The 19,210-nt window shown below is 46.9% G+C and overlaps 1 protein-coding gene across 1 annotated transcript; it reads left to right on the forward strand.

The window, feature by feature from the left end:
* Positions 1-1,081: 1,081 nt before the first annotated feature.
* Positions 1,082-1,999, forward strand: LOC122930778 (odorant receptor 131-2-like). Its single transcript, XM_044284361.1, has one exon. The coding sequence runs from the start codon at positions 1,082-1,084 to the stop codon at positions 1,997-1,999; it is 918 nt and encodes a 305-aa protein (XP_044140296.1).
* Positions 2,000-19,210: the final 17,211 nt, after the last annotated feature.

A 19,210-nucleotide genomic window follows, 5' to 3' on the forward strand; every position in this document is an offset into this window, starting at 1 on the left:
TAGTGTTGCAGCTTTTACTGTCAATGCTGGTCCCTGTATCCAGAGTCACCTTAAGATAGTCTAAAATATCATACAGAGTCAGGGATGGAGCTGTTAGGGTGCATAGGAAGCAGTCAAAGCTGGGGATACCAGTATTATAAATGGCACCTGGTTGGTGAGGGGCCCTGTTATAGACTATGCACTGGACCTTAGAAATTCCAATTTATGCCTTCGACCAACACTCTACCAATCACTACAACAAAGGGGCTGAGACATCCTTCTGAAGTCCGTTCCCTCTGATGCCCTGTCAAAGGGCAAACTATTATTTAAAGTGTAACAGTCATTCTTTTTTTTTCTTTTTTATAATGTATAGGGGCAGTGATACTAACCATTTTTGTAATATACTTTAATTACTGAAATTGTAGATTTCCATTTTTAACACTGGGGTGTTGTTAGGAGCCTGCCAGAGTTCATTGTATCCAGCATAGCCGAATAGCACTGGGCATGACTGGAGCCCATTGACTATAATGGGATCTAGTGAAATTTAAGCTGTTTCTGGCATGAGCACCGGGTTTCGGCTGGACAAAAACCAGTGTGTGTACCATTTTTATGTCTAGCTGAGACTCAGCGCTCATGCCAGAAACCAGCCAGATACCATATTAATCAATGGGCTCCAGCACTGAACGGCAGTAACCCTCTGCCGGAGCAATCTACCAGCTGGCTTTACTGCAGGTGTGAAACTAGCCTTATGTGGCAGAACATGCAGCAGAATTTGTTTGCTCTCAAGCATAAGTCCAAAGGTTTAGGACATGGGGTGAATTATTTGTTAGTGATTTAGGTCATTCTTCCATCACCTAATGTTACATTATTATAATGCAGGGCCATATTTGTGGTGGGACAGAATGAGAGGCTAAAGAAGTTGCATCGACATTGGTTTTATATATAAATCCAAGAGATTAGCACAGGTTTTTGTCCAGGCAGAGAAATTGCTTTGGACTCTTGAGCAGTGGAATTAGACATGGAATATAAAGCTTATTTTATATATATTTTCCTTCTAGAGTGGAAAGTTTAATCTCTCATTGTCTATCCAGGCTCAGCAGTGATGAATATAACTAGCATTGATTCATATGTCGCCCAGCTGACCTTCTGGGAAACTAAGGGCTACGAGATTCTCTATTCAACATTTCTTGTCATAGCAAGCTTATTCATCTCCAGCTGTATCTACCTCATCATTGTTCTACTGATTGTCTTCTTCACTACTCCACATGTCCAGGAGAATGCTCGATATATACTCTTCGCCCACATGCTCATCAATGATACATTGTATCTCATCCTGGCATTTGTCCTCTCGGTGGTTAATATGTATCTTGTATACATTTCAATGCCCATCTGCTATATAATTGTTAGTCTTGCTGTTACTACCTTCAAGGTGACTCCCTACAACCTAGCCGTCATGGCATTGGAGCGTTATATAGCCATTTGTTTCCCTTTGAGGCACATCGTGTTGTGTACCAATCAACGATCTTATTTTGTCATTGCAGTCTTGTGGTTTATTGGAACACTACCTCATGTTGCCGATTTTATTGTTCTGATTGTCACAGCTGAGAAGAGTTTTTTCTCCCAATATCTACTATGTACCTATGATTCAATCATATTGAAACCTTTGCAGTCCAGTATAAGGTCCTTCACCTTGATCACTAGTATAATTCTGGTGAGTTTTATCATAATGTTCACCTACATCAGAGTTACTCTCATAGCGCGAAAAACGAATTCCAAGAGTTCTTCTGCTTCGAAGGCCGGTAGGACCCTAATGCTCCATGCCTTTCAATTGCTACTAAGTCTCCTGTCATTGACATCCACGTTCACAGAGTCATACAAAGGAGAATATGTATTAATTTTGGTTGCTTTTAATTTCCTGTTTTTTATGTGTTTGCCACGGCTCCTCAGCCCTCTTATATATGGCCTTAGAGATGAAGTGTTCAGAAAATGCATTAAGAAGATGTTTTCCTTAAAACAATAAAGGAATGACCCTCAAAAGGTTCACAAACTATAAGAAATTCGGAGATGACTACATATATCCCCAACAGTGCACTCCGGACCCTTCCCTCATGTCATAAAGGTTCACGAAGCTTAGACTCAAGGAGCTGTTTGATAGGGTCCTTGAGCTGTGGAATTGTTTTAGCTATCCCTGTGATATGAAGACAACACTGTGCTCACCAAAAAGGTCCATTCCCTGACTAGGTAATGACCAATTCTACTTGGTCCTGTGAAATGTACATTTTGACCCTGAACGTGGTCCATTTGTGGTCCCTCCATGGTCTTAAATGGGTTGCCTAGGACTTGATGGCCTATCCTCACCAGGTGTTCAACAGCCTTTCCAATCAGCTGTACTGCAGTAGCTCTGGCGCCAAGTCAGCGCCGGAACTACACAGCTCTGTCCATTACACAATGCATGGAGCAGTTCAGATACCCAAGCTACTCTGAAACAGCTGATTGGTGGGGGTGCAGGGTGTCGAACCCCTGCCGATTAAACATTAATGGCTTATCCTGAGGGCAACCTAGATGGCCTATTCTGGACAACCCTTAAGGGTGGCCATACAACTTCAGACTGCAGATATTAGAGTGAAATTATATTTTAAAGTGGTTGTTAACTGATTACAGTTTCCCAAAATAAGGACCTTGTGGTATTCTGCTGAACATTAGAAGCTGGCAGCTAAAACCTCCAGATGAATAGGCAGCCAAACATTTCTCATGCAGCGGCCACTACAGGAGAAATGTGGTATTACATGGCTGCCAATCAAATGAATGCATTACCGTGTAATACATGGTCGTGTTGAGTCCTCCAGAGCAGGAGCCACTCTTTGCTGGGGAATGGAACAATCCCTTTAACAACTGAACAATTAAAGTAAAACAGCAACATTTATAACAAAAGCTTTAGTCATTGCATCCATACCCCAAGAAAGATGTCTTGGAGTCATTTAACCCCTTGAGGACAAAACAACATTGTAGGGTGATTTGTACCATTTTCTGGTTCAGTTTATAAGGTTTTTTATGGCATGCACCAATCATCATACGCATTTATTGTGCAGATTGCAATGGTTGTGACAATACCAAATACATGTGTTTTGGTACTTATACTGTATGCAATAAAGCTTATTTATTGTAAAAAATATATGTATGTGTATGCTTTTTTGATACTTTTTTGATACTTTTTTGATACATTTTTCTTTTTCTTAAAGGGGTTGTCCCACTTCAGCAAATGGCATTTATCATGTAGAGAAAGCTAATACAAGGCACTTACTAGTATTAAGGCTGATATCAGCCTGTATTTGTGGGCAGGGCGTAAGTTCCCTATATATACCCGCAACTCCTACCCACTTACCTCCGTGGGAGGAGCCACATCTTCCTGCCGCCACATGCAAGCATCACGGTCGTTTCAAAGTTTCGGTTCACTACACGGTATAGTGCAATACTTTGTGTTTCGGGTCCGTCACCAGGTAAGCACTTGCGCACGGCATACTCGCGGCCACGGGTCGGTCTCCCCTTCTCGCAGATGGCGTGCGGTTCACGGTGGAACGCACACGTGACCGCCGGGCCTCCTGAGGCGTCTGTTTTTCTTTAGTGCGATTCGCTGCACAGCGCTTCGTTCCTGAGAGAGGTCTTCGTCTCAGGTAAGTTCCTGGAGCACGGTGCTCCCGCATATTTACGGCCGGCACCAGCACTTCCCTCACGAATGTCCTGCGGTCCAAGGTGGAATGCACCCACTTCCGCCCGCCTCCCTCAGGCACTCCAGCAGAGCACCGATCGTTTCCCTCCCACACATGTCCACCGTTCCCTCCGGAGCACGCACCCCCATCATTTTCTTGCGCAGGTTGGCAAAGGCGTCACAGGGGGAAGCAGGGTGTGCGCCGGGTACCCCCAGAGCTCAGCCTGTGTTGTTGGCAAGAATTAGTGCTCATTCGGGTTGTTTTTGGGCTGGGGCTGCGCCGTGACATGGAGGCTGTGCCATGCTGGATCCGGTGGTTGTTAGGGGGGGTCGCAGTGTCAACAGGTTCAGGGCTCCACTTGCACGTGACTTTAACATGAGTCAACAGGGAAGAGGGAAGGCAGTTAAATTGCCACATGCCATTAGTATTGTCACCTGGATTGCCAGGCCGAGTTATGTATTGTATGTCACCTGGATCGCCCAGGTTCAGCTCGCTCTTGTTGCTACACCATGTCACTGTCTTGTCACCTGGCTCGCCCAGGCCGAATTAAATGTTGTGTGTTACCTGGATCGCCCAGGACGAGTTAAATGTTGCATGTCACCTGGATCGCCAGGACGAGTTAAATGTTGCATGTCACCTGGATCGCCAGGACGAGTTAAATGTTGCATGTCACCTGGATCGACCAGGTTCAGCCATTTCAGTCAACATGCAAAAATATCATTTGTCTCGTTACCTGGATCGACCAAGTCGGTTTGAATGTTATGTGTCACCTGGGTCCCAGGTTCGGCCGCTGCTCATTCCACGCTATATGTCATGGTTTGTTATCAGGTTTATCTAGGCTAAGTCTTTCACATGTCCCTTCAGTTTATTCAGGCTCAGTCTTTAGTCAGGAGTCCCCTGGATCGTCAGGAGATCTTGCGGTCCTCTGCCTATCTCCACGGTTACAATATTGAGTCAATCAAAAAAAAAAAAAAAAACTGAGATGCACAATGCAGCAGAGGCGGTACAGGTAAGAAGCAGTGGGCACATTGGGTACCGGCGGCAAGTAGGGCAGTGGCAGCCCGGCACCCAGCCTGTGTCCGGGGCAATATTGCAAAATACATACTTATTAACTTGACAAACACAGCGGGTCAGTTAAGGTTTATTTGGAACATGCAGGCCGGGGTTGCTTCATAATATGGAGGCGGGGCCTCACAATGCCAGCAGGTTCTAGGGGTCCACGATTGCGCGTAATAGGCTCATCGCTTCCAACACATGTCCTAGCCGGGAGAATTTGCCAGTGACGAGTGAACAGTCTCAAACAGGCCCGCATGTTATCCGGTCCGTCCGAGTTCAGCCGCTGCAAATACCGGCTCTGTCATTTGTTTTTCGCCTGGATCGTCCAGGCCGAGTTCAATGTTGTATGTCACCTGGATCATCCAGGCCGAGTTCAATGTTGTATGTCACCTGGATCGCCCAGGCCATGTTAAATGTTGCATGTCACCTGGATCGCCCAGGTTCAGCCGCTGCCGTTACCAGCTATGTCTTTGTATGTCACCTGGATCGTCCAGGCCGAGTTAAATGTTGTAAGTTACCTGGATCGTCCAGGCCGAGTTCAATGTTGTATGTCACCTGGATCGCCCAGGCCATGTTAAATGTTGCATGTCACCTGGATCGCCCAGGTTCAGCCGCTGCCGTTACCAGCCATGTCTTTGTATGTCACCTGGATCGTCCAGGCCGAGTTAAATGTCATATGTCACCTGGATCGTCCAGGCCGAGTTTAATGTTGTATGTCACCTGGATCGTCCAGGCCGAGTTCAATGTTGTATGTTACCTGGATCGTCCAGGCCATGATAAATGTTGCATGTCACCTGGATCGCCCAGGTTCAGCCGCTGCCGTTACCAGCTATGTCTTTGTCTGTTACCTGGATCGTCCAGGCCGAGTTAAATGTTGTATGTCACCTGGATCGTCCGGGCCGAGTTCAATGTTGTATGTCACCTGGATCGTCCGGGCCGAGTTCAATGTTGTATGTCACCTGGATCGTCCGGGCCGAGTTCAATGTTGTATGTCACCTGCATCGTCCAGGCCGAGTTCAATGTTGTATGTCACCTGGATCATCCAGGCCGAGTTCAACGTTGTATGTCACCTGGATCGCCCAGGCCATGTTAAATGTTGCATGTCACCTGGGTCGCCCAGGTTCAGCCGCTGCCGTTACCAGCTATGTCTTTGTATGTCACCTGGATCGTCCAGGCCGAGTTAAATGTTGTATGTCACCTGGATCGTCCAGGCCGAGTTAAATGTTGTATGTCACCTGGATCGTCCAGGCCGAGTTAAATGTTGTATGTCACCTGGATCGTCCAGGCCGAGTTAAATGTTGCATGTCACCTGGATCGCCCAGGTTCAGCCGCTGCAGTTACCAGCTATGTCTTTCTCTGTTACCTGGATCGTCCAGGCCATGTTAAATGACGTATGTCACCGGGACCGCCCAGGTTCAGCAACTGCCGATAGCATGCCATTAATCTTGTCCCTTAGATCACCCAGGACAAGCTAAATGTCCAGGTGACAACGGGACCGTCAGGCCCAACTGCTGCTGTTACCACGCTATATGTCATGTTAAAGCTGCCACACCCCACTTCAGTCTATCCAGGCTCGACCTTTAGTTAGGGGGCTCCTGGATGGTCAAGGGGTCTCGTGGTCCTCATCCGATTTCCACGGCTACGTTATTCAGTCTCCTTAATGTTCCCCTCAGATTCCTAGAAGTGTCTTCCGGCCACTATCGTTCTCAAATCAGACAAAGCCTCCACAAGGTAAGAAACGCGCAACAAGGGTAAAGGCGCTTTCAGCAGCGAAACATCTCATAAGACAGTCGTTAGCTCCAAACACGACCAGGAATTACAGAGTTGGGTTGAAAGCGTTCAATAGTTTAGACTTCTCTATACTCAGGGCAGTTGGGATGAAATATCTTACATATTGGCGTTCATAGCTTTCTGTTTCTCCCAACAGAAGCTTTCGTACAATGCCATCAGGATTGTGCCAGCAGGCCTCTAACACCACTTCATTCGTAGTAACCCAGGTCGCTCTTCCAAAGATATATTAAATATAAAAAATAAACAAAATACAAGGCAGGCTTCCATCCGCAGACGGCCAGTGTCCAGCGAGTTGTTCAGGGAATTGTCTTCTGCACTGGACGGCAACCCTTTTGGGCCCTTTTCCAGCGGTAATTCAAGCGGCCATGTTCCTATGGCTTCCCCCGGCTAGGAGAGTTCACCAGCAGCTCTCTGGGACACGGCTGTCTCCGCGTAGAACAGCTGTCTTGGCATAATAACCACTACATACTCCGTATCCCATTGACCAAGACAAACCAGACGGGGCCGCCCACGGAAATTAAATATTTCCGCACCCAGAATAACTGGTGCCCAGTCCAGATCCTCAATAAATTAATGTCCCTGTTGCAATCAGCACCTCCTGACAGTCTTCTCCTGCCCTCCAAGAACAAGCCACTCTCTTAAACCAATTCACGTCCCTTATCCGCTCCCTGACAGCAGGTCTTGGGTACGACTCAAGAGTCATTTCGGGCCATTCATTCCACATCGGGGCAGCATCGTCAGCTTCAAAACACCAGGTCCCCGCTCATGTTACCCGATCAACGGGGCGCTGGAAATCGTCTTGTTTCAGCAGGTACGTTCCCAGTCCACACAGGGAGATCTCCCAAGATTTTCAGTCATTAGCGTTATAGGTCATGCGCGTTGGGAAAAATATGAATAAATTGGTCTAGTCAACATAGTGTCCTTGACTTTTTGCCCTCTCCAGGCCTACCCACGCCCGTGGCTCCAGGCACAACTCAGCCATATAGTTCAGGTTTGGCATGCCTTACCCACGACCAATACGTTTTCAGCCCTGCCCCTAAGTATTAAGGCTGATATCAGCCTGTATTTGTGGGCAGGGCGTATGTTCCCTATATATACCCGCAACTCCTACCCACCGGGGGTGTGTCTCACTTACCCCTCCCTCCCATCCCCTTTTTCATACACTCCAATAGGGTACGCCCTCTCCAGGCCTACCCACGCCCGTGGCTCCAGGCACAACTCAGCCATATAGTTCAGGTTTGGCATGCCTTACCCACGACCAATACATTTTCAGCCCTGCCCATAAATATATTGTTATTATCCATATTGTTTCTTTTGCTGGCTGGATTCATGTCTCCATCACATTATACACTGCTCGTTTACTTGGTTGCGACCACTCTGCAATCCATCAGTGGTGGTCATGCTTACACAATATAGGAAACAGCATAGGCCTCTCTGGTGGACGTCACAGGGACGTGCGATCAGGCAGAAGTTATCTAGAGTCAACAGTGGCAGCAGGTCCTCTCCTGTCTAACGTTTCCTAATCCAAAATACCGCAGTGACATTCCTGTAATTTTTAATTAATCATTCCAATAACAGGGTATCTTAAGAGTCCTGTATTGTTATTTATCGTCACTACCTCCCCGAGACGGGAGTGGGTAATTGCCTTCCTTGCATGTTTCCACTTCAATAACTTGTCCCACATTTCCACCCGATCAGATTTCATCCATTGACCTCCCTCGGATGTGGTATCCCTTTCTCAGGCTCCCTCTCCGGCCTGGAACCCTGATTCCCCGTTACCCGTGATCACCATGATAGGCGCATAAAAGAACATCGAAAGTGGATATAGCAGATATCCAATTGGATCGTGAACATCACGGGGACGTGCGACATGGTGGGGTAGTATGTTTGCACACGCCTACACGAACTGACTGATGGTTCTGCCCCCTGCAACTTCTGGGTCTCCAAATTGGGCACATGGCCTGAGCTTGCCCTTTACGCCTTGGAGGTGCTGGCCTGCCCTGCAGCCAGTGTATTGTCTGAACGTTGTTTAGCACGACTGGAGGTGGTTATCACAGGTTATATTTCCCAATGTTTTGGGGTGTACCCTAATTTAAAAAAATTAAAAAAATTTAAAATAAAAAAGCAGTGTAGGCTACCTCCTCCTCCTCCACCGCCGCTCCCACTGACACCGCCACATCCACCGCCTCCTCAACCTCCTACTCCATATGGACCTCGTCCTCCTAGATCAAGATAATAATTCTTTATTTTTACGTATTTTATGTTATTTAAAGTCATTTCCCTATCCACATTTGTTTGCACAGCACTTGCCATGCTCTTAACCACATTTTGATGCCATTTACAGCCCTCTAGCCCTTTCCATTACATTTTTACAGCCATTTTAGTGCTCAAAAGTTCGGGTCCCCATTGACTTCAATGGGGTTTGGGGTCAAGTTCGGGTCCCGCACTCAAACTTTTTTGTGAAGTTCAGCCGAACCCGAACATCCAGGTGTCCGCTCAACTCTAGTGATTGGCTAAATAAATCTGTTAATGGTTTTGCTAGTTCACCGCTGAGCTCTTTTAATAGCTTTGGGTGTATCCCATCAGGCCCCTGTGACTTATTTGTATTAACTGAACAGAAGTATTCATTGAGGCAGTCAGCTAGTTCTTTATCTTCTTCCATATACTTTCCTTATTTTGTTTTTAATTTGGTAATTCCTTGTTTTAGTTTCCTTTTTTCATTTATGTTTTTGAAGAATGTCTTATCGTCTTTTTTCACTGACTGAGCTAATTTCTCTTCTGCCTGTGCTTTAGAAGCTCTTATAACTCTCTTGGCCTCTCTCTGCCTAATCTTATAAATTTTCCTGTCATCCTCGTTTTGTTTTGTTTTTATAATTACTAAATGCTATCTTTTTGTTTTTAATGATTTTGGCCACTTCTGCTGAGTTCTTTGGCTATATCAATTACTAGCAGAAGGACCCGGCTTCGCACGGGTATATTTCATTTATTTAATTTTATGTTTCCGTGTCTTGTAAAAAGATATCAACAGTTTCCCCCATAACGGTGACCTCTACAGTACCCGCCCCTTTAACAATTACCTCCACAGTGCCCGCCCCTTTAACAGTGACCTCCACAGTGCCAGCCCCTTTAACAGTGACCGGATCTTTAACAGTGACCTCCACAGTGCCCGCTTCTTTAAGAGTGACCTCCACAGTGCCAGCCCCTTTAACATTGACCACCTCTTTAACAGCGACCTTCACAGGGCCCGCCCCTTTAACAGTGAACTCCACAGTGGCTGTCCGTTTAATAGTGGCCCCGTCCCTCATGCATGTAGCAGTGTAATTGTGCCGTCATACGTCATATGACTGAATATTTAAGGACCTGCGAACTGCTAAAACCTGTTATTAGTTGTTATGGCAATGTGGAGTAGGACCTGCGAGCTTCTATTGGCTGATAAGGGACATGTGACCGTGTAAATGGCAGTTCGGATTTAAGTGAAAAGCTTGCTGGCTTCTATTGGCTAATGCAGGTCATTTTTGGGGAATATCTCAGGAACGGTACGTCCTAGAGAGCTGAGACCCGGTCTAAAACCTTCCCGGACACCTGATTTACCTGTGTGCCAAATTTGGTAAAGATCGGTCCAGTCGCTTGGTTGCGCGCATAAAGAGCGTTCAGACAGACAGACGTCTAGACAGACAGAAACTCATTTTTATATATTTAAGAGATTGGTTGCTGATTTTGATTCCTTCCATTTAGTGTATTCAGTATCAATCCTGCGCAAATTCCTTGTTCGTAATTTTTCGCTTGCAGTGGTTACTCATGTTATATGTACCTGCCGGTATGTGCCATTCTTTCTTTGTCAGCATCCCTGGTGCAGGTCCAATTGTTCGCAAGAGTTTTAATATACTGTATGTGTTTTTGTTTTTTTTATATCCATAATCCAGGAATAATTGTTATTGTTGTTTTCACAATCGTGATGCAATATTAGGAGTATATTAACATGTTTATCAATCGTGTTGTATTTCACAGGTTTTTTCTGACTTTGGTCTATGCTGTATGGACTTTATTTCTTTTGCTGCATGTATTTTAGATTGTCTATTTGTGCCATACTTATTCAATTATTGAGCAGACTTTATTATGACTGGATTTTCTGAACTAGGGTTGAGCATTATTATTATGATATTATACATATACATATACAGTATATATGCGTATATATATATATATATATATATATATATATATATAATTATATTCTTCCCGGGCACACTAAGATATTCTCTCTCAATTGTTTCTACTTAGACTATTATCTAATTTTTGCAATGTTTGTATGGAATGAATTTCTGAGTGTAATTCCAGTATATGGAGCGCACCGTGAAACGGATTTCCGGTGGGACGACCATCTTGGGCAGCGCCATGCTATTTTATAGAACACCGTTATGGACTATGCACCCGGGAGGCTGATCTGCCATTATTTTATTCTCTTGTCCTCCTCAATGTATTTTCTAACAGGTGATTATCATTTCTTTCTATTTATTAGCATATATACTTTGGACACAATAGTATTGACTCAGAGATCCCTGAGGAAGCTGGTTGACCCAGCGTTACGCATGGGGCGTTGTACCTACGCACCATGCCTGCCTGTATCTATATTTGATGATATATTTATTGCTTGTTATGAATTTTGTGCTCTTTTGGCGGCCTACATTTGTCCATATTTAGGACTTGGTGATTATAGGGATGTGTATTGGACTTATTGTTTTGTCCTAACACATGCTTTTAACCCGTAGGATACTAGCACCGTACATGTATGACGCTGGGAACAGGGTCACAAATCCCAGTGCCATACAGCTACGGCGTTCTGATCAGGTGGGCACAGGAGCTGCGCCCGCCCGATAAGCTGCAGGGGTCCGGCAGTCACTGATAGCCGGACCCCTCTTGCATGAAAACATCGATGCCAGCGCTGACCGCTGCATGTGCGGTATCCTACCGGGTGCCCGGTGTCCATCGGATCCCCGTGCTGCTGTGACGGGGACCCGATGGATTGGACGGCAGCCCGATGCCTTCCTTAGGCATCGTGGCTACCTTCCGTGTGAGCCTGTGAGATCCAGCCCTCTGGGTCTCACACAGTGTAATACACTTACAGCCAATGCATTACAATACAGAAGGCTTGTAATGCATTGTACTGGGGATCAGACTCCCAGAGTGGGACAAAAAATAAAGTAAAATAAAAAGTTATAAAAATAAAATTTAACAAAAAATTTCAAGTAGTAGTTTCAAGTAAAAAAAAAGCATCCTTTTGCAAAAATAAAGTTAAAAAAATTGTAAAGAAAAGGGAAAAAAAGAAAAGTAGACATATTAGGAATCACTGTGTCCGTATCGAACAGCTCTATACAAATATCACATGATCCACCTCATCGGGTGAACGCTGTGAAAAATAAAAACAGTGCCAAAATAGCCTTTTTCTGATCACCTTGCCTCATAAAAAGTGTAATACCAAGCGATCAAAAAATGAGACCCTAACCTAAAAAATAAAAAAAATATAGCTGTCAGCAAATGACAACACAAAAACAAGATTTTATTCTGTTCAAAGATGCTTTCATTGTGTAAAACTTAACAAAAATAAAAATAATAGACATATTAGGTATCGCCGCGTCCGTAACAACCTGCTGTATAAAAATATCACATGAGATGGATGCTGTAAAAAAAATTAAAATATGACAAAACTGCAATTTTTTTCACCTTGCCTCACAAAAAGTGTAATACCTAGCGATCAAAAAGTCTACCAAATGGTACCAATGGAAAGGTCACCTCATCCTGCAAAAAATGAGCCCCCACATAAGATAATCACTCAAATAATAAAAACAATGGCACCTGTAAACCAATACATTAACCACCTCAGCCCCCCCTAGCTTTAACCCCCTTAATGACCAGACCACTTTTTACACTTCGGCACTACACTAATTTCACCGTTTATTGCTCGGTCATACAACTTACCACCCAAATGAATTTTACCTCCTTTTCTTCTCACTAATAGAGCTTTCATTTGGTGGTATTTCATTGCTGCTGACATTTTAACTTTTTTTGACATTTATCGAAAAAGACCGAAATTTTTGCAAAAAAATGAAATTTTTCACTTTCTGTTGTAATTTTTTTAAAATAAAACTACATTTCTACATAAATTGTTCTCTAAATTTATTGTTCTACATGTCTTTGATTAAAAAAAATGCAATAAGTGTATATTTATTAGTTTGGGTAAAAGTTATAGCATTTACAAATTATGGTGCAAAAAAATAAATTTACGCACTTTGACTTTCTGAGCACCTGTCATGTTTCCTGAGGTTCTACAATGCCCAGACAGTAGAAACACCCCACAAATGACCCCATTTCAGAAAGTAGACACACTAAGGTATTCGCTGATGGGCATAGTGAGTTCATGGAAATTTTAATATTTTGTCACAAGTTAGTGGAAATTGAGTTTTTTTCTTACAAATAGGGATGAGCGTACCCGAACTGTATAGTTCAGGTTCGTACCGAATTTTAAGGTGTTCGTGACACGGACCCGAACCCGAACAGTGTAGCAAAAGAGGGAGCAGGGGGCAAAAGCAGAACACCCGCCGCCAAGAGAGTTCGCCTGCTATTGGCTACCGCCACCTGGGACCGAGCACCCAAATGGCAGCTTCAAGGAGTTCCCTGGCGTGGCAGTTCTTCAAATAATGTGCAGTTGTGTGTGGTTTGCACGCTGTGCCATCAGAGCCTGAAGCAAGGCATTAACGTTCTGAACCTTAGCACAACCTGCATGACCAGGCATCTGCATGCAAAGCATGAACTGCAGTGGAGTAAACACCTTGAAAACAAGGAACTCACTCAGGCTCCCCCTGCTACCTCTTCTGCTGCTGCCGCCTCGGCCTCTTCCTCCGCCTCGGGAGGAACGTTGGCACCTGCCTCCCAGCCAACAGGGGATGTACCACCAACACCACCACCTCCGTCACCAAGCATCTCCACCATGTCACACGGCAGCGTTCAGCTCTCCATCTCACAAACATTTGAGAGAAAGTGTAAATTCCCACCTAGCCACCCTCGATCCCTGGCCCTGAATGCCAGCATTTCTAAACTACTGGCCTATGAAATGCTGTCATTCAGGCTGGTGGACACAGACAGCTTCAAACAGCTCATGTCACTTGCTGTCCCACAGTATGTTGTTCCCAGCCGCCACTACTTCTCCAAGGGAGCCGTGCCTTCCCTGCACAACCAAGTATCCGATAAAATCAAGTGTGCACTGCGCAACGCCATCTGTGGCAAGGTCCACCTAACCACAGATACGTGGACCAGTAAGCACGGCCAGGGACGCTTTATCTCACTAACTGCACACTGGGTAAATGTAGTGGCGGCTGGGCCCCAGGCGGAGAACTGTTTGGCGCACGTCCTTCCACCGCCAAGGATCGCAGGGCAACATTCTTTGCCTCCTGTAGCCTCCTCCTGCTGCTCGGCTTCCTCCTCCTCTTCTTCCACCTGCTCATCCAGTCAGCCACACACCTTCACCACCAACTTCAGCACAGCCCGGGGTAAACGTCAGCAGGCCATTCTGAAACTCATATGTTTGGGGGACAGGCCCCACACCGCGCAGGAGCTGTGGCGGGGTATTGAACAAAAGACGGACAATTGGTTGCTGCCGGTGAGCCTCAAGCCCAGCCTGGTGGTGTGCGATAATGGGCGAAATCTCGTCGCAGCTCTGGGACTAGCTGGTTTGACGCACATCCCTTGCCTGGCGCATGTGCTGAATTTGGTGGTGCAGAAGTTCATTCACAACTACCCCGAAATGTCAGAGGTGCTGCATAAAGTGCGGGCCGTCTGTGCGCGCTTCCGGCGTTCACATCCTGCCGCTGCTCGCCTGTCAGCGCTGCAGCGTAACTTTGGCCTTCCCGCTCACCGCCTCATATGCTACGTGCCCACCAGGTGGAACTCCACCTTGCACATGCTGGACAGACTGTGCGAGCAGCAGCAGGCCATAGTGGAGTTTCAGCTGCAGCACGCACAGGTCAGTCGCACTGCGGAACAGCACCACTTCACCACCAATGACTGGGCCTCCATGCGAGACCTGTGTGCCCTGTTGCGCTGTTTCGAGTACTCCACCAACATGGCCAGTGGCGATGACGCCGTTATCAGCGTTTCAATACCACTTCTATGTCTCCTTGAGAAAACACTTAGGGCGATGATGGAAGAGGAGGTGGCCAGGAGGAGGAGGAGGAGGAAGAGGGGTCATTTTTAGCACTTTCAGGCCAGTCTCTTCGAAGTGACTCAGAGGGAGGTTTTTTGCAACAGCAGAGACCAGGTACAAATGTGGCCAGCCAGGGCCCACTACTGGAGGACGAGGAGGTAGAGCAGGAGGTGGAGGAGGATGAGGATGAAGCATGTTCACAGTGGGGTGGCACCCAACGCAGCTCGGGCCCATCACTGGTGCGTGGCTAGGGGGAAACAGAGGACGATGGCGATACGCCTCCCACAGAGGACAGCTCTGGGCAGCCTGGCACACATGAGCGACTACATGCTGCAGTGCCTGCGCAACGACAGCAGAGTTGCCCACATTTTAATGTGTGCGGACTACTGGGTTGCCATCCCGCTGGATCCACGGTACAAAGACAATGTGCCCACCTTGCTTCCTGCACTGGAGCGTGATAGGAAGATGCGCAAGTACAAGCGCACGTTGGTAGATGCTCTACTGAGAGCATTCCCAAATGTCACAGGGGAACAAGTGGAAGCCCAAGGCGAAGGCAGAGGAGGAGCAAGAGGTCGCCAACGCAGCTGTGTCACGGCCAGCTCCTCTGAGGGCAGGGTTAGCATGGCAGAGATGTGGAAAAGTTTTGTCACCACACCACAGCTAACTGCACCACCACCTGATACAGAACGTGTTAGCAGGAGGCAACATTTCACTAACTTGGTGGAACAGTACGTGTGCACACCCCTCGACGTACTGACTGATGGTTTGGCCCCATTCAACTTCTGGGTCTCCAAATTGTCCACGTGGCCAGAGCTAGCCCTTTATGCCTTGGAGGTGCTGGCCTGCCCAGCGACCAGCGTTTTGTCTGAACGTGTATTCAGCGCGGCAGGGGGCGTCATTACAGACAAACGCAGCCGCCTGTCTACAGCCAATGTGGCCAAGCTGACGTTCATAAAAATGAACCAGGCATGGATCCCACAGGACCTGTCCACCCCTTTTGCAGATTAGACATTTATAACTGCCTCCCCTTAACCATATATTGTACTCCAGGGCACTTCCTCATTCAATCCTCTTTTTTAAATTTTACCATTATATTGCGGGGCAACCCAAAGTTGAAAGAACCTCTCCTCTGTCTGGGTGCCGGGGCCTAAAAATATCTGACAATGGCCTGTTTCAGTGGTGGGTGACATGAAGCCTGATTCTCTGCTATGGTACCTCTCTCCTCTGTCTGGGTGCCGGGGCCTAAAAATATCTGACAGTGTCCTGTTTCAGTGTTGGGTGACATGAAACCTGATTCTCTGCTATGACATGAAGCTTGATTCTCTGCTATGGGACCTCTCTCCTCTGTCTGGGTGCCAGGGCCTATAAATATCTCACAGTGGCCTGTTTCAGTGGTGGGTGACATGAAGCCTGATTCTCTGCTATGGGACCTCTCTCCTCTGTCTGGGTGCCGGGGCCTATAAATATCTTACAGTGGCCTGTTCCAGTGGTGGGTGACATGAAGCCTGATTCTCTGCTATGACATGAAGCCTGATTCTCTGTCATGACATGAAGCCTAAATCTCTGCTATGGGACCTCTCTCCTCTGTCTGGGTGCCGGGGCCTAAATATCTCACAGTGGCCTGTTCCAGTGGTGGGTGACATGAAGCCTGATTCTCTGCTATGGGACCTCTCTCCTCTGTCTGGGTGCCGGTAACCTATAAATATCTGACAGTGGCCTGTTCCAGTGGTTGGTGACATGAAGCCTGATTCTCTGCTATGACATGAAGCCTGATTCTCTGTCATGACATGAAGCCTAAATCTCTGCTATGGGACCTCTCTCCTCTGTCTGGGTGCCGGGGCCTAAATATCTCACAGTGGCCTGTTCCAGTGGTGGGTGACATGAAGCCTGATTCTCTGCTATGGGACCTCTCTCCTCTGTCTGGGTGTCGGGGCCTAAAAATATCTGACAGTGGCCTGTTCCAGTGGTTGGTGACATGAAGCCTGATTCTCTGCTATGACATGAAGCCTGATTCTCTGCTATGGGACCTCTCTCCTCTTTCTGGGTGCCGGGGCCTAAAAATATCTGACAATTGCCTGTTCCAGTGGTGGGTGACATGAAGCCTGATTCTCTGCTATGGGACCTCTCTGCTCTGTCTGGGTGCCGGAGCCTAAAAATATCTGACAGTGGCCTGTTCCAGTGGTGGGTGACATGAAGCCTGATTCTCTGCTATGGGACCTCTCTCCTCTGTCTGGGTGCCGGGGCCTAAAAATATCTGACAGTGGCCTGTTCCAGTGGTGGGTGACATGAAGCCTGATTCTCTGCTATGGGACCTCTCTGGTCTGTCTGGGTGCCGGAGCCTAAAAATATCTGACAGTGGCCTGTTCCAGTGGTGGGTGACATGAAGCCTGATTCTCTGCTATGGGACCTCTCTCCTCTGTCTGGGTGCCGGGGCCTAAAAATATCTGACAGTGGCCTGTTCCAGTGGTGGGTGACATGAAGCCTGATTCTCTGCTATGACATGAAGCCTGATTCTCTGCTATGGGACCTCTCTCCTCTGTCTTGGTGCCGGGGCCAAAAAATATCTGACAGTGGCCTGTTCCAGTGGTGGGTGACATGAAGCCTGATTCTCTGCTATGACATGAAGCCTGATTCTCTGTCATGACATGAAGCCTAAATCTCTGCTATGGGACCTCTCTCCTCTGTCTGGGTGCCGGGGCCTAAATATCTCACAGTGGCCTGTTCCAGTGGTGGGTGACATGAAGCCTGATTCTCTGCTATGGGACCTCTCTCCTTTGTCTGGGTGTCGGGGCCTAAAAATATCTGACAGTGGCCTGTTCCAGTGGTTGGTGACATGAAGCCTGATTCTCTGCTATGACATGAAGCCTGATTCTCTGCTATGGGACCTCTCTCCTCTTTCTGGGTGCCGGGGCCTAAAAATATCTGACAATTGCCTGTTCCAGTGGTGGGTGACATGAAGCCTGATTCTCTGCTATGGGACCTCTCTGCTCTGTCTGGGTGCCAGAGCCTAAAAATATCTGACAGTGGCCTGTTCCAGTGGTGGGTGACATGAAGCCTGATTCTCTGCTATGGGACCTCTCTCCTCTGTCTGGGTGCCGGGGCCTAAAAATATCTGACAATTGCCTGTTCCAGTGGTGGGTGACATGAAGCCTGATTCTCTGCTATGGGACCTCTCTGCTCTGTCTGGGTGCCGGAGCCTAAAAATATCTGACAGTGGCCTGTTCCAGTGGTGGGTGACATGAAGCCTGATTCTCTGCTATGGGACCTCTCTCCTCTGTCTGGGTGCCGGGGCCTAAAAATATCTGACAGTGGCCTGTTCCAGTGGTGGGTGACATGAAGCCTGATTCTCTGCTATGGGACCTCTCTGCTCTGTCTGGGTGCCGGAGCCTAAAAATATCTGACAGTGGCCTGTTCCAGTGGTGGGTGACATGAAGCCTGATTCTCTGCTATGGGACCTCTCTCCTCTGTCTGGGTGCCGGGGCCTAAAAATATCTGACAGTGGCCTGTTCCAGTGGTGGGTGACATGAAGCCTGATTCTCTGCTATGACATGAAGCCTGATTCTCTGCTATGGGACCTCTCTCCTCTGTCTGGGTGCCAGGGCCTAAATATCTCACAGGGGCCTGTTCCAGTGGTGGGTGACATGAAGCCTGATTCTCTGCTATAGGATCTCTCTCCAATTGATATTTGTTAATTTTTTTTTTTATTATTCATTTCCCTATCCACATTTGTTTGCAGGGGATTTACCTACATTTTGCTGCCTTTTGCAGCCCTCTAGCCCTTTCCTGGGCTATTTTACAGCCTTTTTAGTGCCGAAAAGTTCGGGTCCCCATTGACTTCAATGGGGTTCGGGTTCGGGGCGAAGTTCGGGTTGAGTTCGGATCCTGAACCCGAACATTTTCGGGAAGTTTGGCCGAACTTCTCGAACCCGAACATCCAGGTGTTCGCTCAACTCTACTTACAAAGTCTCATATTCCACTAACTTGTGACAAAAAATAAAATTTTACATGAACTCACCATACCCCTCACGGAATACCTTGGGGTGTCTTCTTTCCAAAATGGGGTCACTAGTGGGGTATTTATACTGCCCTTGCATTCTAGGGGCCCTAAAGCGTAAGAAGTAGTTTGGAATCCAAATGCGTAAAAATGCCCTGTGAAATCCTAAAAGTACTCATTGGAATTTAGGCCCCTTTGCGCAAAAAAGTGTCACTCATGTGGTATCGCCGTACTCAGGAGAAGTAGGGCAATGTGTTTTGGGGTGTATTTTTACATATACCCATACTGTGTGTGAGAAATATCTCTGTAAATGACAACTTTAAAAAAAAAATTATACAAAGTTGTCAATTTACAGAGATATTTCTCTCACCCAGCATGGGTATATGTAACAATACACCCCAAACCACATTGCCCTACTTCTCCTGAGTAAGGCGATACCACATGTGTGACACTTTTTTGCAGCCTAGGTGCGCAAAGGGGCCCAAA

This window comes from Bufo gargarizans, chromosome 3, assembly GCF_014858855.1.
Source record: "Bufo gargarizans isolate SCDJY-AF-19 chromosome 3, ASM1485885v1, whole genome shotgun sequence".
Classification (NCBI taxonomy): Eukaryota; Metazoa; Chordata; class Amphibia; order Anura; family Bufonidae; genus Bufo; species Bufo gargarizans.